This window comes from Neoarius graeffei, chromosome 13, assembly GCF_027579695.1.
Source record: "Neoarius graeffei isolate fNeoGra1 chromosome 13, fNeoGra1.pri, whole genome shotgun sequence".
NCBI classification, from domain to species: Eukaryota; Metazoa; Chordata; class Actinopteri; order Siluriformes; family Ariidae; genus Neoarius; species Neoarius graeffei.
In genome coordinates, this window is record NC_083581.1 from 28,712,324 (window position 1) to 28,738,132 (window position 25,809).

General features: G+C 40.7%; 1 protein-coding gene across 1 annotated transcript in view; it reads right to left on the bottom strand.

Moving 5' to 3' along the window:
* LOC132895889 (sushi, von Willebrand factor type A, EGF and pentraxin domain-containing protein 1-like) overlaps window positions 1-25,809 on the bottom strand; it is a 220,294-nt gene that overhangs the window by 58,088 nt on the left and 136,397 nt on the right. Inside the window, exons 27-32 of the mRNA XM_060936640.1 lie at window positions 25,555-25,734; window positions 24,941-25,123; window positions 23,080-23,256; window positions 22,131-22,222; window positions 20,040-20,251; window positions 9,821-9,933 (exon numbers count right to left, since the gene is read on the bottom strand). Of these exons, the coding sequence (XP_060792623.1) occupies window positions 9,821-9,933; window positions 20,040-20,251; window positions 22,131-22,222; window positions 23,080-23,256; window positions 24,941-25,123; window positions 25,555-25,734 (957 nt within the window). The remainder of the gene's footprint in view (window positions 1-9,820; window positions 9,934-20,039; window positions 20,252-22,130; window positions 22,223-23,079; window positions 23,257-24,940; window positions 25,124-25,554; window positions 25,735-25,809) is intronic.

The window sequence follows — 25,809 nt, forward strand, 5'->3', positions numbered from 1 at the left end:
GGAATGACTTGCAACTCGACTCGGACTTGCACGCTGTTGACTCGAGACTTGACTTGGACTTGACAGTTTTAGCTTGCAATGACTTGGCGTATCAGGTATAAATATTCTCCCCCCCCCCCCGATTTTGAATCCAAGTACACTCATTATTTGAATGCGGTGTAGCTCCTTGTCCTAGGCTACGGCAGCTCAATCCACTAGCACTAGGTGTCACTCAAGCACTTCAACTGGTTCAAATGAAAAACCAAACGGTGATGGGCAACGAGGACGCTGAATGATGAACGGACGGATAAAAACATGATTCCCCGCGTAATTTCCTTTGGATTTAAAGAATACTCCAATACAGATGGCAAACGCATTGCTACGTGCAGAACATGTGGAGCCACAATTTCGGACAGCCAGTCAACCACATCAAACTTCGCTCGTCACCTGAGGCTGCATAAGGAAAAGTAAGTAACAAAGCTAGGCTACAGCTAGCAAGAATCTGTACAGGCTAGTTGGTGGCTAGAAGTGGAATGTGTTAATATATTAACGCTGTCAAGGATTTGTTTTGCTTTGCTGAATATAAAATAGTGAAGTAGATTTTTTTATTGGATTGCTTTTGTGTTCAGTCTAGTGTTAGATTATGTGGGCTAGGCTACCAGTTAACACACATTGGGAAGGCATAGCCAGAAGGTGGTGATTTGGTCAGAGCAGAGAACGTTTACAAGATTGTTATAAAGGCTCTGGTCAGAACGACACAGACTTATGATAAGAACCGGACAGCAAAGGATAAAACGTGAATCAAATAAACAGTTACCCAGGCTGCAAACTAAGTATGTAAAACAGAAGTTCGCTCTTTGCAATGGGAAAGTCAGTGCTTGTCATGAAAGGCATTTAAACCACTGAGACGAGATGACTAGCAATACAAGTTAAACCAGGCGTTTAACTGTTTGCTACGTACTGCACCAAGTCGTGGACGCTGTGCGATGTGTGTTATTAGTGCTGGGATTACGTGTCATCAGAGACATTCAATTCTATTCTCTTCCTCTCTCTGGTGTCATGTAGGCAATGTGAATAATGGGCCATTTGGGCTATGTAAAATGTAAGCTCAGCTGACGTTTTATAGCGCAGTATACATCCCGACAGATTGGAGTGTAGCCTACTCCGACGCGAAGCATTATCCCACAGTCTTACCCAAACGACAGGGCACACAATGCCTCTACATAGCGTGGCTTTACCAGTGCATTTATTAGTCTCTGGCGAGAAACCAAATTCGCCAAAAGCACACAACTTGGATCTGGAGGATTCCGCTGAACATTCTGAAATTCACAACAACTGTTTATTCTACTTTATTATACGGCTCTCTAGAATGTTGCCAGGGCTTCATTCTCACATTCTGGCCAGAGCCCTAGAGGACTCTGATTCTGGCTACATCGTCACAACGTTCTGTGTTTACTGAGGCTACCGGTATTTTAGCGAGTGTTTAGTGAATGCATTGTGGTCTAGCTAAACTGCTTAAGGGAACATCCTGGCTGGCTTGTATTAAACATTATACTGTGTATAAACAAATATGTTCAGATTAAATGAACTCAGACTTTGATATTGAAAATGATAAAAATGTTAATGTCTACATGATTAAAAACAGAAAACAAGTAGGCCTACTAATTTTACATTTTTTTTCTTGTTTAGATTTGCAGAATATCTGAAGAACAAGATCATCCCAAGTGAGACAGGGCAGCCGTCCATTTCTGGATTCCTTACTGCAAAAGATACACAGTACAATGCTACCCACCCACAACAAAAAGCCATCACAAATTCAATACTAACAGATTTGGTCATTGGATGCAACATCCCTCTCTCAGTAGTGGAGAACAGATATTTCCGGAATTTTTTGTCAGTTAGTTGGTCTCTCTCACACACACAAACGTACTCAAGTCACGTTGTATTGTGTTAAAGGCATGTCATGTTGTATGTTGGGACAGTGCCTAACTTCAGAAGGAAAACCATTCTTTGATTCTAAAAGTACACAGATCATCTGTTAGCTTGGACTTTGAGTTTCATGTCTTAAAATGCACATGAAAAGCATTTTTATGTGAAAAATGACATGAATGAAATGAAAAGAAAATGATTTTTGTTACACAGTACCAGTACTAGTTTTGTTTAGAATTTTGTTTTAATTTCTCACTAATTTTCCAATAAAAAATTTAAGGAAATGGTCATACTTTCACTCATTCTCACACCCTTAGCCTCAGATGTACACTGACTCACTCAAACTAAACTCACTGAAAATTTAGGATGCTTTACTAACGTTAACTAACTAATCATTGTCTCCTCTGAGATTCTTTGATTGTCTTGGGGCACAAGCTCTAAAACATTTTAAAATGGAAAAGAATGGGTGTACTGTAGTTACTTGTGCTGACTCTATGAATCATTGACATTACATTACATTTAGCAGACATTTTTATCCAAGGTGACTGGCAAAGGAGGACATAAACTGCAGTGTGGAGAGGTAATACATTTGTGATCAAAAATGTGTTGATTGCCTGTAGAATAAATGGTGACTTGTTAGGGACTTGGAAAAAAATGAGACTTGGACTTGGACTCGACTTGGCTTGGGTAGGACTTGGACTTGGACTTGACTTGGTCAAAAGTGCCTTGACTTGTGACTTGACTCGGACTTGAGTGGTAGGACTTGAGACTTACTTGTGACTTGCACATTAGTGACTTTGTCCCACCTCTGGTGGTTAGTACTGTCGCTTCACAGCAAGAAGTTTCTGGGTTTGAGCCCAGCAGCCGATAGGGGCCTTTCTGTGTGGAGCTTGCATGGGTTTCCTCCAGGTGCTCCAGTTTCCCCTCACAGTTCAAAGACATGCGGTTAGGTTAACATGGGGCAGCCTTGGGCTGAAGTGCCCTTGAGCAAGGCACCTAACCCCCAACTGCTCCCCGGGGGCTCATTGCTCACTTGTGTGTTCACCGCTTCAGATGGGTTAGAACAACAACAACTTTATTCATTACACACTTGTGAAATTCCTCTCTGCTTTTAACCAATCTGAAACAGTGAACACACACACATACGTGAGCAATGAGCACACACACATACCCAGAGCAGTGGGCAGCCATGCTAACAGCACCCGGGGAGCAGTTGGGAGTTAAGTGCCTCACTCAAGGGCTGTCCCATATTAACCTAACCGCATGTTAGGTTAATATGGCATACAATAGGTCTATGGTCCTGTTTTTCCTAGTGGGACAGTCCACACCATCACATATACTATATGTACTGATACACTTGTGTTCAAAATAATAGCAGTCCAACACAACTAACCAGATCAGTCACTGTTTTTGGTGGAAATTATATTACTACATGGCAAATAATTTACCAGTAGGTGTAGTAGAGTCATAGAAAACCAACAGACCCAACATTCATGATATGCATGCTCCTGAGTCTGTGTAATCGAATAATTAAGTGAAAGGGACGTGTTCAAAATAATAGCAGTGTGGAGTTTAATTAGTGAGGTCATTCATTCTGTGAAAAAACAGATGTCAGTCAGGTGGCCCTAATTTAAGGATGAAGCCAGCACATGTTGTACATCCATTTCTCTCTGAAAACCTGAGAAACATGGGTTGTTCCAGACATTGTTCAGAAGAACAGCGTGCTTTGATTAAAACGTTGATTGGAGAGGTAAAACGTATACTGTAAAGAAGTGCAGAAAATGATGGGCTGCTCGGCTAAAATGATCTCCAGTGCTTTAAAATGGACAGCAAAGCCAGAGAGACATGGAAGAAAACAGAAGACTACCATTCGAATGGATCGAAGAATAGCCAGAATGACAAAGACTCAGCCAATGATCAGCTCCAGCGTGATCAAAGACGGTCTGAAGTTACCTGTGAGTACTGTGACAATTAGAAGATGCCTGTGTGAAGCTAATCTATCGGCAAGAAGCCCCCGCAAAGTTCCACTGTTAAAAAAAAAAAAAAAAAAAAAGACGTGCTGAAGAGGATACAATTTGCCAAAGAACACATCGACTGGCCTAAAGAGAAATGGAAAAACATTTTGTGGACTGATGAAAGTAAAATTGTTCTTTTTGGGTCCAAGAGCCGCAGACAGTTTTTCAGACGACCCCCAAACACTGAATTCAAGCCACAGTACACTCTGAAGACAGTGAAGCATGGTGGTGCAAGCATCATGATATGGGAATGTTTCTCTTACTGTGGTGTTGGGCTCATTTATCGCATACCAGGGATCATGGATCAGTTTGCATATGTCAAAATACTTGGAGGTCATGTTGCCTTATGCTGAAGAGGAAATGCCCTTGAAATGGGTGTTTCAACAAGACAACGACCCCAAACACACCAGTAAGCGAGCAGCATCAGGGTTCAAGACCAACAAAATGAAAGTTATGGAGTGGCCAGCCCAATCCCCGGACCTTAATCCGATAGAAAACTTGTGGGGTGACATCAAAAATGCTGTTTCTGAGGCAAAACCAAGAAATGCAGAGGAATTGTGGAATGTTGTCAAATCATCCTGGGCTGGAATACCTGTTCACAGGTGCCAGGTGTTCTCAGAAACCGTGGTTATACAACTAAATATTAGTTTAGTGATTCACAGGAATACTAAATCCTTAAGATTTTCAGTTTATACAGTAAATATTTGGAGTTTGTAATGAAAAATGCAGACACTGCTATTTTTTTTGAACAGCCCAATGTTCATTTTTCTTAATTTTCTGTAAAGTAATTAAAATATTCATACATTTTTCTTCATGTTTTGATGTAGAATATAATGTGCAGTGTTCCCAATGCATGGAAATAAAAACTAAGGATTTTGAGCTTTACTCACGTTTTTAAACACACTGCTATTATTTTGAACACAGCTGTATATACTTTAACTATGCCTATCATGTAATATACTATGCTTTTTATCTACCATATACCACTAAAAAACACACTGCACATGTATGTAACTGTCCACAAAGTATTTGCACTGCTCATTACACTCTTATTTGCACTGTGACTGGTTACTGCCAACTGCACTGCCTCCCACACAGAGCTGTATGTTCTATTACTTGCTCTTATTGGTAATGTTTTCTTTTGGTATTTTGTATCTTCGGTTTTTTATACGTATAATGCTATTTAGTTTTTGTATTGAGCTTGTGCAATGTGGAAATGTTACTGGATACCTTGAATTTCCCTCTGGGTTTAATAAAGTATCTATCCATCCATCTTTGAGCACCTGGAGGAAACCCACACAGAAAGAACACCGCCAGCCACCCAGAACCTTCTTGCTGTGAGGCGACCGTGCTAACCACTTACACTACCATGCCGCAGAGGACGAATTTCACTATGCTCGAGTGCACATGTGACAAAGGTTTCTTCTAAAATATGTACAGAATAAAAACACATTCAGAAGCACTGCATTCCTCTTACACCACAGGGATTTTCAATGATTACTTTTTTAATTTACTAAAGAGCAAGACAATTTTCTTATTCATTTATAATTACATTTAAAGGTCATGTAAAACAAGTTCTGTTTCTCACTTATACAGTAACTGTTTACATTGTAAACAGCTGCAACTTAATCTGCCTCTTCTCCTCTTCTCTCAAAAACATGTAAAAAAAAAACACTCCCCTCTCCATCAGATTGTCTGTATTCATAATGTGTATAAACCTACAAACTGTCTATAAATTGAAAGTGAGCTTCAAGAAATCCTTTAATGAAACATTGACTGTACTAGTAAAGAAAAGGAGGAAACCACAATGACTAAGGGTAGTATCTCACTAGCCTGGGCCCGCCCATCCTAAGTGTGACGCACCACGGGGGCCTGTTGCGAACTTAGGGCGTATTCACACCTACGTTGTTTGGTCCGGACCAAACGAACCAAATTTCCCTTGGTCCGGACCTTTTGGGTTGGTCTGAATACAAACCACCGAACTCTGGTCCGGACCAAACAAGCGGACCGAGACAGAGCTGCAAGGTCGGACTCGGTCCGGACCAAAGGAACCCTGGTGCGGACCTTTTGGAGGTGTGAAAGCAGATCGGACCTAATCCGACAGTTTTGCTTTTTTGTACCTCGGGAGCTTCCATCGTTTGTCGAGCATTATGGGAAACAGAGTCTTGACACTCCACCGCAAAGTGCAGACACTGTTTCGGTTGTCAAGGGAACCTTACAACAGTCGTTCAGTCATTCAGACCAGTGGTAGGCTAGACTACAGAGTACAAAAAATGAGTAGGGGGCAAACGTGGGCCGAGGAAGAAATGCGTACCCTTGTGGATATATGGGCAGATGTCCACATATCTGAGCTTTTGGAGAGAACACACAAAAATGCCGACACGTTTGCTGTATTCAGTGAGAAAATGAAGAAGGGGTTCACGCGCTCCCCAGAACAATGTCGGCTAAAAGTGAAGAAACTCCGTCAGACCTACATTAAAATCATGGACATTCTTTCAAAAAGTGGCGGTACTAGCGACACAAAAAAGAAATTCATCTATTACGATGGATAAGGCGAATATCCCGACACATACCTCCTCCGTCTTGCGTGAAGAGCCAGAACTGTCACAACATGATGTGCGCTCATCAGCGCTATCCTCCGTAGCCGCCTTGCCCTTTGTCGTCGTTAAATTACTTGTACAACAGCACAGTAATCGCACAATTGTGAAAACAGTAAAAACTGGAAAAAACATATAGCTTTGATGACATTAAGAAGAATAACAGCACGGAAAGCCTCCATGACTACTTTTGAACTTAACGCTTTGTGCGCGTGTTGTCTCTGACCAATAGCTGAACAGCCTCAGGACGCGTGGCTTTGTTGACAGATTTTGGTCCGCTTACTAAAATGTACAGTGTGAAAGCGAACCGCACCAAAATGAAAGAAAAAAAAAAAAAACATTTGGTTCGGACCAAAGCAAGTGAACTATCGAACTACCCTGGTCTGAATACACCCTTAGTCTGGCAAGGCAAGCTATCTCCAGCTCTTCCAAGCTCCCGAAAAATGCAGCACTCTTGAAATAGCTAAGCTATAGAAATGTGAGCACAAAACAATCAAACGTTTTGTTGCAAACAGTCAACAGGGTCGCAAAAAATGTGTGGAGAAGAAAAGACACAAATTAACCGCAAAAGACTTGAGAAGGATTAAACATGAAGCTACCAGGAACCCATTATCCTCCAGTGCCACAATATTCTAGAACTGCAACTGACCTGGAGTGTCCAGAAGGACAAGGTGTTCGGTGCTCAGAGACATGGCCAAGGTAAGGAAGGCTGAAACACGACCACCACTAAACAAGACTCACAAGTTGAAATGTCAAGATTGGGCCAAGAAATATCTGAAGACAGATTTTCCAAAGGTTTTATGGACGGATGAAATGAGAGTGACTCTGGATAGACCAGATGGATGGGCCCATAGCTGGATAACTAATGGACACAGGGCACTGACTCAGACACCAGCAAGGTGGTGGAGGGGTAATGGCATGGGCTGCTATTATTAAGGATGAGCTAGTTTGACCATTTCAGGTTGAAGATGGACTTAACATCAACTCCCAAACCTACTGCCAGTTTCTAAAAGATACATTCTTCAAGCAGTGGTATGGGAAGAAGTCTGCATCATTCAAGAAGGCCATGATTGTTATGCAGAACAATGCACCATCACATGCACCCAAGTACTCCACTGCTTGGCGAGCCCACAAAGGCCTTAAAGATGACCAAGTAATGACATGGCCCCCTTCCTCACCTGACTTAGGCTATGTTTACATTAGACCGTATCTGTCTCGTTTTCTTCACGGATGCACTGTCCGTTTACATTAAACCACCTGGAAAAGCCGGGAAACGGGAATCCGCCAACGTCCACGTATTCAATCTAGATCGTATCTGGTCCGGTGCTGTGTAAACATTGAGAATACGCGAATACGCTGTGCTGAGCTCTAGCTGGCGTCTCATTGGACAACGTCACTGTGACATGCACCTTCCTGATTCGCTGGCGTTGGTCATGTGACGCGACTGCTGAAAAACGGCGCGGACTTCCGCCTTGTATCACCTTTCATTAAAGAGTATAAAAGTATGAAAATACTGCAAATACTGATGCAAATACTGCCCATTGTGTAGTTATGATTGTCTTTAGGCTTGCCATCCTTCCACTTGCAAGTGTTAAGTGATATGCGCTGGGATCACACACACAGCAGCTCAGTCCTGAATCACGGCTTGTGCACTACACTCGCGCGCTGTGTGAGCTGCGCAGGGCCGGAGTGCGCACCCTCCAGAGGGCACTCGCTGTTCAGGGCGGAGTGATTTGGAGCGCAGGATGCCTGCGGAGCCGAGCGTATCCGTGTATTGGTGTTGCTGTGTGCACGGCTAACGGTTTTAGTGTAAACGCGAATCGTTTTAAGAACATTAATCTGATGATCCGCTGATTCGACGTAATGTAAACGTAGCCTTAAACCCTACTGAGTACTTGTGGCCCCTTCTTAAGCATGAGATTTACAGCGAAGGAAGACAATACACCACTCTGAATAGCATTTGGGAGGCCATGGTTGCTCCTGCACAAAAAGTTGATCGTCAACAAATCAAAAAACTAACAGACTGGATGGAAGGCTCATGGCAGTTATTGAAAAGAAGGGTGGCTATATTGGTCACTGAATATTTTTGAAATGCTAGAAGTGTTTATTTGTTAATTCTAAGTTGTTTATTTGTTACACTGAAAATTAAAATAAACAAGTGAGATGGGAAACTTTAAGCTTTTCATTTAGTTGCATAATAATTCTGCACACTAAATGTTGCCTAATAATTCTGCACACTTGTATATTCCCCTGAGAAGGCCTAAACTCCCCTTTCCTTTGTTAATCATTCTGGTTTTAGGTTTATTAACAATTTGGATTGACTGAGAGCACTGTATTTGTTCAACGATAAAATTAATCATCAGGAATACAACTTGCCTAATAATTGTGCACACAGTGTACAGGGATAGGCAAGCTGTAGCCTATCCCAGCTGACTACGGGCGAAAGGCGGGGTACACCCTGGACAAGTCGAGGACTCCCTAAAGTGAATGACGCATGAAATGGAATGACGAATGACAGGTAGTAAATCTGAACAATAAATGGTCCCTTGTCATTCAGATTCTTACAAATGGAATAACGATTGAAATCTTTAGTTTTAGACCTCCCTAGGATAAGATAAGTGGGTGCTTGGTGGGATATCAGCTTTTACAAATGGAATGACAGGGTTTCTATATGTATTGACTTACTTTGAGCTAATGTTGTCAGTGATATCACCTTTTACAAATGGAATGATAAGGTTTCTAGGTGGAATGACATACTTTGAGGCAATGTTATCAGTGATATCAAATTAACAAATGGAATGACATTGTTTCTAGGGTTAGGTTATAGGTGATATCACTGATAACATTGCCTCAAAGTATGTCATTCCACCTAAAAACACTGCCATTCCATTTGTAAAAGGGGATATCACTGATAACATTAGCTTAAAGTATGTCATTCCACCTGGAAACGCTGTCATTCCATTTGTAAAAGGTGATATCACTGATAACATAACCAGTTAACCTAACCTGCATGTCTTTGGACTGTGGGGGAAACCGGAGCACCCGGAGGAAACCCACGCGGACACGGGGAGAACATGCAAACTCCACACAGAAAGGCCCTCGCCGGCCACAGGGCTCGAACCCGGACCTTCTTGCTGTGAGGCGACAGCACTAACCACTACACCACCGTGCCGCCCCCATACTTTCATATTAAAAAAAATTAAAAAACAAAAGTGGTCCAGGATATGCACTTTAAGTCACCGAAATACTGTAGGGGTGCTAATTAAACACACACACAAAGGTGGAATAACCAGATCTCACCTTTAATTTCTGCAACTTTCATGAGACATATTAGGAAGATGATCAGCCTGTACCACGGCCTGTCGCACATCTTTTCTTTTTCAACCAGGACAAGGATCAGTAGTGGTGTTGTTCACCTGAGTACACAACAACAACAACAGTGAGCTAGCACACCTGGTTCATCTGTTCCAACACAAAGTCCATTTCCACCACTGTTCTAAAGAAAACATCCCTCATGATTATGACTTAGCTTCAAAGTACAAACTGAAGTTACTGAGAACTCTCTCTCTCTCTCTCTCTCTCTCTCTCACACACACACACACACACACACACTTATTACCGGTTTAAATGTTATGAGCTTGGTCTTAGATACCGCTCATGTTTGTAATCGAACCAAATACCGCTTTCAGGTGACTCAGTAAAAATCCACTAGTAATTCATATCTGTTTCAGCTTCTTAACTAGCATCCCTAATAAAACAACTTCTACAGGTACAAAACAGGACGAATATAAGCCATATTCATCACTAATGCTCACTATATTTCGAAAACTCTTAATATCAGTACTGTACGTGGTAAAGAAACCAAGTAGAAAAAAATTAGCCGAGTTACAGAACTATTTGCCCGTGTTTAGAAAGTCTAACTTAATGATGGCTAACCGCTACACAGGTACAGCGCACACGCCTGTCTCGGTCATATTAACTCATTCAACAACAACAACAACAAAAAAATAAACCCCAAAGCGCTTTGTGTCTTACCTTTCCGCTTATTCCGAACAGCTGAGCTGAATTGTGACACGATGGAGTGACATTACGAAAGGCAGGACATTTTGTCCGAGCTGTGACTGAGTCAGGAGGTGGAGTGTTATTGTAGCCTTAATCATCACAGGTTTCACCACTGCCTCAATAATGGCGCTCTGTGTGGAGATAAGAGTCATACATATTTCAAGGTCTTAATAAACCCTGTGGATCTTATCATACTTTTATTACCTACTCATACCGCTTTCAGGTGACTCACTAGTAATTCATATCTGTTTCAGTTCATCTTTTGCAACCTTTTCTCACAACTTCTCAGCTTTTCCTTTGTCCACTAAATGAAATCCAACACCTGATCTGATGTGTTTCTGTGGTGAGACACTATTATGAAGCAATAATGAGGTGTTTAAAGAAAAACTAGATAGAACTTCGCCTGGTAGACTACACGCCTTATTAAGCTGTGATTTGGGGATGGATATTTAACCTCAGAGTTAATCTTGACCCGTGACCTTTTAACCTCAAAATCTAATCAGTTCATGTTTGTCCCAAAGCGCACAAATGGTGAAAGTTTGGTGAAATTCCTTTCATTCGCCTTGGAGATATTGTGTTCACAAGGTTTTCGGACAGACATTTGACCTCACAGTGACCTTGACCTGAGAACTTTTGATCTCAAAATCTAATCAGTTCATCTTTGTCCCAAAGTGCACAAACGGTGAAAGTTTGGTGAAATTCCTTTCATTAGTCTTTGAGATATGGTGTTCACAAAGTTTGGGGATGGACATTTGACCTCGCAGTAATCTTGACCTGTGACCTTTTAACCTCAAAATCTAATCAGTTCATGTTTGTCCCAAAGCGCACAAATGGTGAAAGTTTGGTGAAATTCCTTTCATTCGCCTTGGAGATATTGTGTTCACAAGGTTTTCGGACAGACATTTGACCTCACAGTGACCTTGACCTGAGAACTTTTGATCTCAAAATCTAATCAGTTCATGTTTGTCCCAAAGTGCACAAATGGTGAAAGTTTGGTGAAATTCCTTTCATTCGCCTTGGAGTTATTGTGTTCACAAGGTTTTCGGACAGACATTTGACCTCATAGTGACCTTGACCTTAGACCTTTTGATCTCAAAATCTAATCATTTCATCCTTGTCCCAAAGTGCACAAACGGTGAAAGTTTGGTGAAATTCCTTTCATTAGTCTTTGAGATATGGTGTTCACAAAGTTTGGGGACAGACATTTGACCTCACAGTAATCTTGACCTGTGACCTTTTAACCTCAAAATCTAATCAGTTCATGTTTGTCCCCAAATGCACAAATGGTGAAAGTTTGGCGAAATTCCTTTCATTTGCCTTGGAGATATTGTGTTCACAAGGTTTTCGGACAGACATTTGACCTCACAGTGACCTTGACCTTAGACCTTTTGATCTCAAAATCTGATCATTTCATCTTTGTCCCAAAGTGCACAAACGATGAAGTTTGGTGAAATTCCTTTCATTAGTCTTTGAGATATGGTGTTCACAAAGTTTGGGGATGGACATTTGACCTAGCAGTAATCTTGACCTGTGACCTTTTAACCTCAAAATCTAATCAGTTCATGTTTGTCCCAAAGCACACAAATGGTGAAAGTTTGGTGAAATTCCTTTCATTCGCCTTGGAGATATTGTGTTCACAAGGTTTTCGGACAGACATTTGACCTCACAGTGACCTTGACCTTAGAACTTTTGATCTCAAAATCTAATCAGTTCATGTTTGTCCCCAAATGCACAAATGGTGAAAGTTTGGCGAAATTCCTTTCATTTGCCTTGGAGATATTGTGTTCACAAGGTTCTCGGACAGACTTTTGACCTCACAGTGACCTTGACCTGAGAACTTTTGATCTCAAAATCTAATCAGTTCATGTTTGTCCCAAAGTGCACAAATGGTGAAAGTTTGGTGAAATTCCTTTCATTTGCCTTGGAGATATTGTGTTCAAAAGGTTCTCGGACAGACATTTGACCTCATAGTGACCTTGACCTTAGACCTTTTGATCTCAAAATCTAATCATTTCATCCTTGTCCCAAAGTGCACAAACGGTGAAAGTTTGGTGAAATTCCTTTCATTAGTTTTTGAGATATGGTGTTCACAAAGTTTGGGGATGGACATTTGACCTCGCAGTAATCTTGACCTGTGACCTTTTAACCTCAAAATCTAATCAGTTCATGTTTGTCCCAAAGCGCACAAATGGTGAAAGTTTGGTGAAATTCCTTTCATTCGCCTTGGAGATATTGTGTTCACAAGGTTTTCGGACAGACATTTGACCTCATAGTGACCTTGACCTTAGACCTTTTGATCTCAAAATCTAATCATTTCATCTTTGTCCCAAAGTGCACAAACGGTGAAAGTTTGGTGAAATTCCTTTCATTAGTCTTTGAGATATGGTGTTCACAAAGTTTGGGGACAGACATTTGACCTCACAGTAATCTTGACCTGTGACCTTTTAACCTCAAAATCTAATCAGTTCATGTTTGTCCCCAAATGCACAAATGGTGAAAGTTTGGTGAAATTCCTTTCATTAGCCTTTGAGATATCGCGTTCACAAAGTTTCGGGACGGACACACGCACGCACGGACAGACGGACAACCTGAAAACATAATGCCTCCTGCACCTTAAGGTGGCGGAGGCATAAAAAAATCCACCTTGAAACACATTAAATATGTTCATATTGAAATATTTATGATGTGTTCCATGATTCTGGTGCTGCTGTGCTGGTTGGTGTTGTGTTTCCATTGTTCCTGTGAGACATTAAGCCAGTATCTCACTGGGCTGTGACTAGTTGGAGACGCAACAATTGCGATAAAATATGCGAATTAGCGACAATTTTCACTTGGAATCACACTGAATTGATATTTGCATATTTTACCGCAATTGTTGTGTCTCCAGGCTGTCGCAGTCCGGCTTTCCCTCAGCAGGCAGGGAAATTGAGGAAGCCTCACGGAAACTGACGGCTTTGCAACTCATTTGCGGCTATTTTGAGAGAAATTTTGTCGCACAAATTTTTTGAACATGCTCAAAATTTCAGCGACGAAGGAGCGACACTTTGCGACTCAGGCGAGGAAATTAAGAAGCCCCGCAAATGTTTCAAGACACTTTTGAAACTAGGACAGATGTCCTGACATTTTCCTTTAGAATTCGCTGGTATAATTCAGAATTCATTGTTCCATCAATGATGGCAAGCCGTCCTGGCCCAGATGCAGCAAAACAGGCCCAAACCATGATACTACCACCACCATGTTTCACAGATGGGATAAGGTTCTTATGCTGGAATGCAGTGTTTTCCTTTCTCCAAACATAACGCTTCCCATTTAAACCAAAAAGTTCTATTTTGGTCTCATCCGTCTACAAAACATTTTTCCAATAGCCTTCTGGCTTGTCCACGTGATCTTTAGCAAACTGCAGATGAGCAGCAATGTTCTTTTTGGAGAGCAGTGGCTTTCTCCTTGCAACCCTGCCATGCACACCATTGTTGTTCAGGGTTCTCCTGATGGTGGACTCATGAACATTAACATTAGCCAATGTGAGAGAAGCCTTCAATTGCTTAGAAGTTACCCTGGGGTCCTTTGTGACCTCACCAACTATTACACGCCTTGCTCTTGGAGTGATCTTTGTTGGTCGACCATTCCTGGGGAGGGTAACAATGGTCTTGAATTTCCTCCATTTGTACACAATCTGTCTGACTGTGGATTGGTGGAGTCCAAACTCTTTAGAGATGGTTTTGTAACCTTTTCCAGCCTGATGAGCATCAACAACGCTTTTTCTGAGGTCCTCAGAAATCTCCTTTTGTTCGTGCCATGATACACTTCCACAAACGTGTTGTGAAGATCAGACTTTGATAGATCCCTGTTCTTTAAATAAAACAGGGTGCCCACTCACACCTGATTGTCATCCCATTGATTTGAAAACACCTGACTCGAATTTCACCTTCAAATTAACTGCTAATCCTAGAGGTTCACATACTTTTGCCACTCACAGATATGTAATATTGGATAATTTTCCTTAATAAATAAATGACCAAGTATAATATTTTTGTCTCATTTGTTGAAGTGGGTTCTCTTTATCTACCCTTAGGACTTGTGTGAAAATCTGATGATGTTTTAGGTCATATTTATGCAGAAATATAGAAAATTCTAAAGGGTTCACAAACTTTCAAGCACCACTGTAAATCTTCCTCACTTATGGTGACAAAGCAATTGATTACCATTTTGTCAAGTCACTCAGGGTGATTACTGAAAAATAGTCTGAATTTCTCGACCAATCAGTGCATGTGATTTTCTACACTCACCTGTGTATTTATACCAAATGCTGATATTCACTCCCCGGCCACTTTAACAGGAACTTGTTCTTGATTCTAAGATTCCTGTTCTTGGCTGACAGGAGTGGAACCTAATGTGGTCTTCTGCTGTTACAGAAGAGGCTTTTCTGCTCACCACGGTTGTAAAGAGTTACTATATCCTTCCTGGCAGCTTGAACCAATCTGGGCATTTTCCTCTGACCTCTCATATCAACAAGGCATTTCCACCCACAGAACTGTTGCTCATTCAGTGTTTTTTGCACCATTCTGTGTAAACTCTAGAGACTGTTGTGTGTGTGAAAACCCCAGGAGATCAGCAGTTTCTGAAATACTCAAACCAGTCAATCTGTCACCAACACCCATGCCACAGTGAAAGTCACAGAGATCACAATTTTTCCCATTCTGATGTTTGAAGTGAACATTAACTGAAGCGCTTGATTTGCATCTGCATGATTTTATACATTGTACTGCTGTCAAGGGATTGGCTGATTAGAGAACTGCATAAAACAGCAGGTGGATGGGTGTTCCTAATAAAGTGGCTGATCATTGTACAAGCCCTTCAGGGTAATGTTTTCACTTCAATACAAATTGATGAACAAAAAGATAAGCTACAGTCTCTAACTGTACTCATAATACAGTATACTTACAATGTGAGGTGTGTCTAATAAAGAAAACAGGAAGTTTACACAATATTTAAAGATCCCAGCAATGCTGACGAGCTTGGTTGAGTCATACAAGTGTCACACACACCACATTGGATCACTGCTGTAGTATCCTATAGTCCTCGCCTGTGGTTCTTTAGAAGCCTTTCATGTGACATCATGGTCATGTTGCCTGGTAAGCTTTGTGTTTGCCAGTGACTGGCACAAGTGTACATGAGTGATTGTAAGCCAAATTCAATACATCTACAGATAAACTTGGATAAGTTACAAGTAAAAGAACAATGCCAGAGACTTGTATTGCTTTTTGGATGTCATAACAGACATGGAAATAAGCCTGGTTTAACTGTTCACTGCTTCCTGGTGAACCCAGAAAGACAAGAAAAATGGCGAGCTGCAGTTAAACAGGAAGACTGGATGATAAAAAATATTCCTGTGTGGGTGGAGAACATTTTATATCAGGTTAGTGTGAAAGCTCTGTGCAGCATTAAAATGTATATCTGGATGTCGGCTTTGGACGTGATATATTTTATTAAACTTAAAGTGCCATTCCACCATTGGATGTATTTTTTTGGCATAAAATACAATATATTTTATGACAACATGACTAGACAGAGAAATCTTTTAGCTTCAAAATGATATATCAAACATAATTTTTTGACAACGACAAGTATATTAATTTTGCGACCAAAGTCACCTACCCTTTTAATTTCCGCGCAGTAGTGAAACATGATGTCATTGGCAGGTTCCCCTTCTTGTGTACCACGTCACGTGTGACGTGGCACAGATTATCAGCAATGGCGGATAGAACGCGATTGTCAGCTTCGGAAAAGAAGCGAAGGAAAATAGCAAGTGATGCCCAAAGGAGACGGTCGATGGTGAATATCGGCACAGCAATCGACAAGTGGAAATCGCGTTCTATCCGCCATTGCTGATAATCTGTGCCACGTCACACGTGACGTGGTACACAAGAAGGGGAACCTGCCGATGACATCACGTTTCACTACCGCGCGGAAATTAAAAGGGTAGGTGACTTTGGTCGCAAAATTAATATACTTGTCGTTGTCAAAAATTATGTTTGATATATCATTTTGAAGCTAAAAGATTTCTCTGTCTAGTCATGTTGTCATAAAATATATTGTATTTTATGCCAAAGAATACATCCAATGGTGGAATGGCACTTTAATACTTGGCTAGACTAGCAGCATGTTTGTTATGTACTGATAATATAGACTCAGCTAAACACCATAAAAGATGCTAGATCTAAGCCCTGGATTATTTATTACTTTGAGAAGTCCACGTTTGAGCTTATCTTTGTCATAATAAGGTATTTTTCCTTTTCGGGAATTTCCCATAACATTCCAGCATGCACGAAACCTGCCTCGAAATATTAGTAAGCATCTGTACTTTCATAAGCCTTTAGCATCTCTCCAGTGTATTTAGAAGTCCCAAATACTAAATAGTTCAGGATGTTGTAGTATCCCAAATCCGGTAGCTGGTTTGCCGTACACTTTTTCAAGTGGAATAAATACATTTGTGTCTAAATTAAGAAGAAGCCTTTATTTTTGTCACATGTTCACTCAAGCACAGTGAAATTCCTCCTCTGCATTTAACCCATCTGAAGCAGTGAACACATGCACGCGCACACAAGTGAGCAATGAGCGTACACACACACACACACACACACACAGAGTGAGTGAGTGAGTGCGGGCGAGCAGTGTGCAGAATAAATAATAAATAAATACATTTGTGGGTAAATTATATGGATCTGTGATACCTGCATGTTTCAGCTTTTGGATGTAACACAATCTGTTGGTATAATATATATTTTTTATTGTTTCAGAGAGACTGTACTGACTGCAGTCATCTCGATTTTCATCATTAACTGTCACGGCTATATTACTTTGTTTGCCCCGCAACATGCAGACGCGCAGCTTGTGAACAGGCAAGGCAGGCAACTGCTTGGGGCCCCCTGGCCCAGGGGCCCCCAGAAAGTCGGGGCCCGAGAGCTTATTTATTTTGTTTTTTATTGTTCTTTACCATTGTATTTTTACATTTGGAATTTAAAAAACTTTGGTTTCATATATTTTTCGTTGGTGTCAGATTATTTATAACATATTGGTGATGAACACTGGTCAGAAGGGCCCCCTGGAAATTTTTGCTTAGGGCCACAACAGACTCTAGAATCGCCTCTGGCAACATGGTGGACACTGTGAAAAACAAAAATCTGTCACATCAGTGAAAAAACCCTATAGTGGTCTATCATTGATGGATGGGGTAGAGATAAATTTTTTTATCAAATTTAGCTGATAAAAAAAAATGGTCAGTGCATGTAGCTACATACAAGGTAGCTGTACTTAATAATATGGCCTGTGGATGTATATAGTCTTGGACAGGAAAGGTTCATCCTTTCATCTATTGTATGAGTAAATGCTACTAAAATGGAGCATTGTTGTTATAACCATATAAAAAAAAAAAAAAAAAAAAAAAAAATATATATATATATATATATATATATATATATATATATATATACACACACACACACACACACACATAGTGCTGTCGAATTCACAAATCTGTTTTGTCTGAAGGTGTTGATTTAATTTTCTATAACAGCATCTTTGAAAGCGGTTTCAGCTGCAAGGCAAAGAAAAGATTAATGTTAATGCACTCATACAGTATTCTTTCTATAGTAGTAGCTAATTCACCAACAGTTATATGGCAGACATTCCACACAATCTAATGATAATAATATTTTTTTACTGTAAATGTTTTATGACAGGAGCTTCTTACTCAGAGAAACAAAATTTAGCCTATAATACCTTTCACAAAGATGAACAGCCTAATGGCCATTAACATCTCTGTCTTGATATAAAGAACTTTTTTTTATTCAAAGCACACATTATGCAAGTGTTAAGCTATTAGTGGCATGCAAGTGCTTCGCGCTTATCAAATCTATGACTTGTTGAGCAGTTCCCAAATTCTCTGGAACCATGTCCACACCCAGCATGACAGATCAGCAGGAAGTGACTGGCATTTATAGGTGTTGTCATATAAGTAACGGGGAGGGCGTTGGCACCCCTATCAAAATAAAAATAAGCGCATTGCCCTAGACTGACATTTTTCTTGAAGATTTCAGCTGTAACCTTCTTTTGTCTGCATAAAGACAATAAGGCTGTTCAGAATATTTTTTTCCATGGCATTTGATCATATTGGTACAAGATGAAATAATAATATAAATAACAAATGAATAGTGCAATCATAACCATAGCTTTTTGAAGAATGTACTAAATATGGTATGTACAATTTGAACAATAGAGTGTTTTTCATTGCAACATGTGCAGCATAGGATCCAAATCCTTGTCATAGCCTACTGAAAGTCTAAAAGTGATTGCCCCAAATAAAAAGGCCTGTGCTGTATTTTTGTAGTTTTAGTTTTAAAAGACCAAGCCCTCATATGTCTACAGTAAAACTGCATGTACAAATATGCAGTATATAAAAAATATATTTTTTTAAACTCACATCACCACAACATACATCAACTTGCATGTAGTAAATTTTTTTGAAAAGAAATGACAAGAAGCACTTTTACTGTCTACATAGCCACCGGTCAGCGAATCATTTCTATCACACTGCAGTATGAAAGGTGCAAGAGGAAATATGCCACAAAAATAAAACACTGAATGAGGGCCAGAGGTGGAGCCACTTTGCCAAGGCACTTTGCTGGAAGACCAAACTATCAGCCTCAGCTATGAGGAAATTAGTGCAGTTAGTCAGGAACAACTCAGGAAAAAACAAAGCACAGGCCAGCATGAACTGAAAGCTGTTGGAACACTGTCTACAGTCAAGTTAATTTTAATTTTACATTGCCATAGGCTAAGATGCTGCCATCCAAGAAAGAACCCCTTGCTCTAAAATCAATACCTTCAAGCTCCACTAAAGTTTCCAGCTGACCACATGGGCAAAGAAAAAGCCAGAAAACTTTTGGTCGTATCCTTTAAAATTTTTTTTGGATGTATCCTTTAAAACGATTGTACTGACTGCAGTTCTCTCGATTTTCATTATTCATTATTGTGTGGCACTAATCCTGGAAGTGCCCAGGCTCCCCGCAGTGGCAGCACACCAACCCAGGCTTCATCAAGATGGCACTGCGGATGGCTGCCTTGGGCAGTGGCACTGGATCCACTCTGCTGTCCCCCCTGTCAGCTGAGCGATGAACTGCTCCAGTGTGACCATGTAGATTATTCCCTCAGTGTCACGGTCTTCTGTCCTCAGCCACTGTTGGCAGGTGTCCCAAAGCTGTTGGTTGAATGCAAATGGTAAGTCAACCTCTTCTAGGGTCAGCATGCGGAAGCGCTGACAATGTTGGTCTGGGGTGTGGCTAACGCATTGCAAGATGGCTCACTTCAAATCAGCGTAGTCCAGCCTGTTGTCGGTGCAGAGTTGCTGGGTGGCAAGCTGGCCTCTCCGGTCAGGAGCAGCAGGAGGTGAGCCGCTCACTGCTCGACTGGCCACTCCCACACCTCCACAACTTGCTCAAAGAGCACCAGGAAGGCCTCTGGGTCATTGCAAGGCCCCATAGTTTTCAGGGTGACATGGGGGAAGCCTGCAGACACGGCGGCTTGGGGGCCCACCAATGCAAGCAAGTTCCAGAACACCTGATGAGCCTCCTGCTGAGTCTGCAGCAAGGCTTCAAAGCACTGCTCCTGTTCCTAGCACAAGGCAAGCAGCGCTTTGTGCTGGCTCTGTTGGGCGGCGGCGAGGGAATGGACAAGCTCCTTAAAGGGTGAGGACTCCATGTTGACAGTTCCCTTCAGTGTTCATGGGTTTCAGCACCAGTGGAAGGATCCCTGGGGTGTAGAACACTGATGCACAGGGTAGGCAGGTTTTGTTTAGCACACACACAACATGTGCTCTCTCGCTGGGAGAACTCCCTCCTCTCAGCTCTGTCTCCCCTTATTAGCCCTCAGGCGTCATTGCAAGGCACACACACAGACAGACAGACAGACACCCCCCCCACACACACACACATCAATTAGACACAGGTGTGATCCTTTTGCCACTCTCCTTCTATGGCCTCACTCTCCCTTCACTAACTGGGGCCTGACCATGACCCCACTGCCACACTTGGTTACACTCAGCCCATGTTTACATTAGACCGTATCAGCGGATCATCAGATTAACGTTTTTAAAACGATTAGTGTGCGCACAGCAACACCAATACACGATTTGCGTGCACACAGCAACACCAATACACGGATACGCTCGGCTCCGCAGGCATCCTGCGCTCCAAATCACTCCGCCCTGAACAGCGAGTGCCCTCTGGAGGGTGCGCACTCCGGCCTTGCGCAGCTCACAGAGCACGCGAGTGAAGTGAACAAGCTGTGATTCGGGACTGAGCCGCTGTGTGTGTGATCCCAGCGCATATCACTTACCACTTGCAAGTGGAAGGATGGCAAGCCTAAAGACAATCATAACTACACAATGGGCAGTATTTGCATCAGTATTTGCAGTATTTTCATACTTTTATACTCTTTAATGAAAGGTGATACAAGGCGGAAGTCCGCGCCGTTTTTCAGCAGTCGCGTCACATGACCAACGCCAGCGAATCAGGAAGGTGGATGTCACAGTGACGTTGTCCAATGAGACGCCAGCTAGAGCTCAGCACAGCGTATCCGCGTATTCTGAATGTTTACACAGCACCGGAGCTGACACGATCTGGATTGAATACGTGGATGCTGGCGGATTCCCGTTTCCTGGCATTTCCAGGCGGTTTAATGTAAACGGACAGTGCATCCGCGAAGAAAACGAGACAGATACGGTCTAATGTAAACGTAGCCTCAGTTGTAAGCACAAGGGACAGTTCCTTAAAGTGTTACACCAGAACATGAAATATTCTTACCTTAATGCAGAGTTTCCTTGAAGAGATGTCCGTGGAGACTTATTTAAAGACTCAAATTAAATAAACTCAGACTACCAAGTTTGCCTTTTATCGAATCATCCTTTCTGGATTTCAGTTTAATAAAAGTATAAAGATGGTAGCATATATTGTTGAGTGCAAATGAATTTGAAAATAAAAAGCTGTAGCTACATAAGCAAAATATCAAAGTAAACCCATTCTATATATTGCTAAATGCTAAGCAAGATATATGTAAGAGCAAATAAAGGTTTGACATTAACTTTCTGCCATGAGGCTTCTATCTCTTAAGCAATCCAAGCATATAATGAGAGCTCTATTGAAGTCCTAACAGGATATGGGTTTACTGGACCTTTTATAGTTAAAAGCAAGCATCCTAAGTGTATGATTAAAGACTGGAACCGGTCCACTAGAGATGGGTTTCTCAGAATTTCACTCACTTAGGTTATTTTTAGTTTTATGATGATGCAATTGTTCTTGGAGAGGCTGTTAAGGTGGGGAGCTTGTACAGTGAGAACTCCCCATCTCTGAACTGCTGGTTTCAGAATGACTCAACAAGTGTGGCTGCACATACTCATGTCACCAGACCATTGATCTCTTTGGAAAGTATCAGAAGACAAAATCAATATTTCATAGCATCTAGTATTTCCTCTAGTTTTTCATGCTTATCCTAAAACAGCATCTTGAGAGCCTTCTTCCGTCGATTCCTGGGGTGCTGTTTTCTCTTCCCTCTTTTCTCTCTGCGTTTCTCTCTCTGAGGTTCTCTCTGCATTAAAGGTTAAAAGCAGATTGATCATAACACCAGTTAGACAGAGAACAATAGGAAGGAGTAAGAAAAGAAAATATTTATCCTCATGGTATATACAAGGATAATAATTGCAAAACACTGTACAAATAACTGGTAAGCTTTCATAAAAATACTCACACCAAAGACACCAAATACAAGAGATGAATGCATTCATAAACATTTACCAATAAAACAAAACTTGTGTATCATACTAGGTATGGAAAATACATTTATAAGGAAAATATAAATATTTTAATAATCCTATTTAAAATTCATAAACAAAAATGTATAAACATAAAAGGCATTAAAAACCCCTTATTAGCAGGTTAACTATATGGCAAACATCACATATAATTTCAGTGATCAAAACATTTTGAAAAATCCCAGTGGCTAGATGTGCTAAGCTAATAGAGACATACCCCAAGAGACTTGCAGCTGTAATTGCAGCAAAAGGTGGCTCTATAAAGTATTGACTTTGAGGGGGTGAATACCTATGCACACTCCAGATTTCTGTTTTTTCATCTTAATTACTGTTTGTCACACAATAAAACAACAATGGCATGTTGTGTAAATCAAATGGTGCTAAACCCCAAAAATCCATTTTAATTCCATTTTGTAATGCGACAAAACAGGACAAACATCAAGGGGGATGAATACTTTTGCAAGACGCTTATATCGTGCTTTGGGCTCATTTTACACATTAATGTTCTTTAGAACAGGATAGTTAATAATTGGGGTCCTTATAAATTTGTCTTTACAAAAGAATAACAACTGCAATTATTTTTTTTTAAACTGTGTGATTCATAGTGATGTCAAACAAAAACATAGTTCCATACCAATGCACACTGGAGGAGGATGATTCCATCCGTTTATGTCACAAATCAGGAAGTTCCTCCCTTCTATTATGTAGCCTTCATTACAATTGTACCACACAAGCTGTTTATATGTGTAGGGTGGTGTGCTGTAGCTAATTCTAACTGCATTATTTATTTCAGGTGCATCACACTTGATTACTGTAAAGAGAGTGCAGAAAAATATAAATGACTGATTTGCCCAATTGTGAAATTTAAAACAGGAAAACTGTGTTTATAACTCCAAAATATGTAATAAAAATAAAAAAAAAATCAACAGAAAAGAGTGTAAATTTATAGGAAAATACAAATATTTTAGGCGGCACGGTGGTGTAGTGGTTAGCGTTGTCGCCTCACAGCAAGAAGGTCCGGGTTTGAGCCCCGTGGCCGGCGAGAGCCTTTCTGTGTGGAGTTTGCATGTTCTCCCCGTGTCCGCGTGGGTTTCCTCCGGGTGCCCCGGTTTCCCCCACAGTCCAAAGACATGCAGGTTAGGTTAACTGGTGACTCTAAATTGACCGTAGGTGTGAATGTGAGTGTGAATGGTTGTCTGTGTCTATGTGTCAGCCCTGTGATGACCTGGCGACTTGTCCAGGGTGTACCCCGCCTTTCGCCTGTAGTCAGCTGGGATAGGCTCCAGCTTGCCTGCGACCCTGTAGAAGGATAAAGCGGCTAGAGATAATGAGATGAGACAAATATTTTAATAATCTTATTTAAAATTTATAAACATAAAAGGCATTAAAAAACCCTTATTAGCAGGTTAACTATATGGCAAACATCACATATAATTTCAGTGATCAAAACATTTTGAACTAGATAGAACTCGACGCCAATGGCGTCGATGGCGATGCCTCCGCCCGGTAGACTACACACCTTATTAAGTTGTGATTAGGGGATGGACATTTGACCTCACAGTAATCGTGACCTGGTGAAATTACTTGTATAAGCCTTGGAGATATTGTGTTCACAAGGTTTTCGGACAGACATTTGACCTCACAGTGACCTTGACCTTAGACCTTTTGATCTCAAAAGCTAATCAGTTTATCTTTGTCCCCAAATGCACAAATGGTGAAAGTTTGGTGAAATTCCGTTCATTTGCCTTGGAGATATTGTGTTCACAAGGTTTTCGGACAGACATTTGACCTCACAGTGACCTTGACCTTAGACCTTTTCATCTCAAAATCTAATCAGTTCATGTTTGTCCCAAAGTGCACAAATGGTGAAAGTTTGGTGAAATTCCTTTCACATTAGCCTTTGAGATATCGCGTTCACAAGGTTTCGGGATGGACGCACGGACGGACGGACAGACGGACGGACGCACGGACAACCCAAAAGCATAATACCTCCTGCACCTTACGGTGGCGGAGGCATAAAAATCCCAGTGGCTAGATGTGCTAAGCTAATAGAGACATACCCCAAGAGACTTGCAGCTGTTATTGCAGCAAAAGGTGGCTCTATAAAGTATTGACTTTGAGTTGAATACCTATGCACACTCCAGATTTCTGTTTTTTCATCTTAATTACTGTTTGTCATACAATAAAACAACAATTTTTCACCTTTAAAGTGGTAGGCATGTTGTGTAAATCAAATGGTACTAACCGACAAAATATCCATTTTAATTCCATTTTGTAATGCGACAAAACAGGACAAACACCAAGGGGGATAAATACTTTTGCAAGACACTTGTATCGTTCTTTGGGCTCATTTTACACATTAATGTTCTTTAGAACAGGATAGTTAATAATTGGGGTCCTTATAAATTTGTCTTCACAAAAGAATAGCAACTGCAATTATTTTTTTTAAAACTGTGTGATTCATAGTAATGTCAAACAAAAACATAGTTCCATACCAATGCACACTGGAGGAGGAGGATTCCATCCGTTTACGTCACAGGTCAGGTAGTCGCTCCCTTCCATTTTGTAGCCTTCATTACACTTGTACCGCACAAACTGTTTATATGTGTAGGGTGGTGCTCTGCCTTCAATTCTAACTGCATTATTTATTTTAGGTGCATCACACTTTAGGTGCATTACTGTAAAGAGAGTGCAGAGAAATATAAAAGACTGATTTGCCTGATTGTGAAACTTAAAACAGGAAAACTGTGTTTATAACTCCAAAATATGTAATAAAAATGAAAAAAATTAAACAATAAAAAAGTGTAAATTTATAGGAAAATACAAATATTTTAATAATCTTATTTAAAATTCATAAACATAAAAAGAATAAAAACACTTATTAGTATGTGAACAATATGGCAAACATCACCTATAATTTTAGTGATCAAAACATTTTGATAACCAGTATTACCAAATGAAATAATAAATACGGTCACAAACACATAATCTGTTATGATATCAGTGCTTTTTAAGCATTACTTCCAACAACATCCAAAAAAAATATGGAACATAAATATCACTTGGGCCCTAATGTTCATATATTTCCAGGTAATTCTCCATAACTCACCCAAACACTGAGGAGGAGAAGGATAAAATGTTCCATTCTCAGAACAAGTTACTGTTGATTCTCCAACAAGAGTGTAATCTTCACTACAAGAGTACTCGACTGCTTCACCATAACTATAGGAGTCCTCCATGGGCTCAAACTGTCCATTCTGTATACTGGGAGGTGGTTGACATTTAACCACTGCAAAGAAAAGAACATGCCAAGTTGCTTCAAACAAATTTTCTACTACAAATTAAGACAAAAATAGCATAAAAT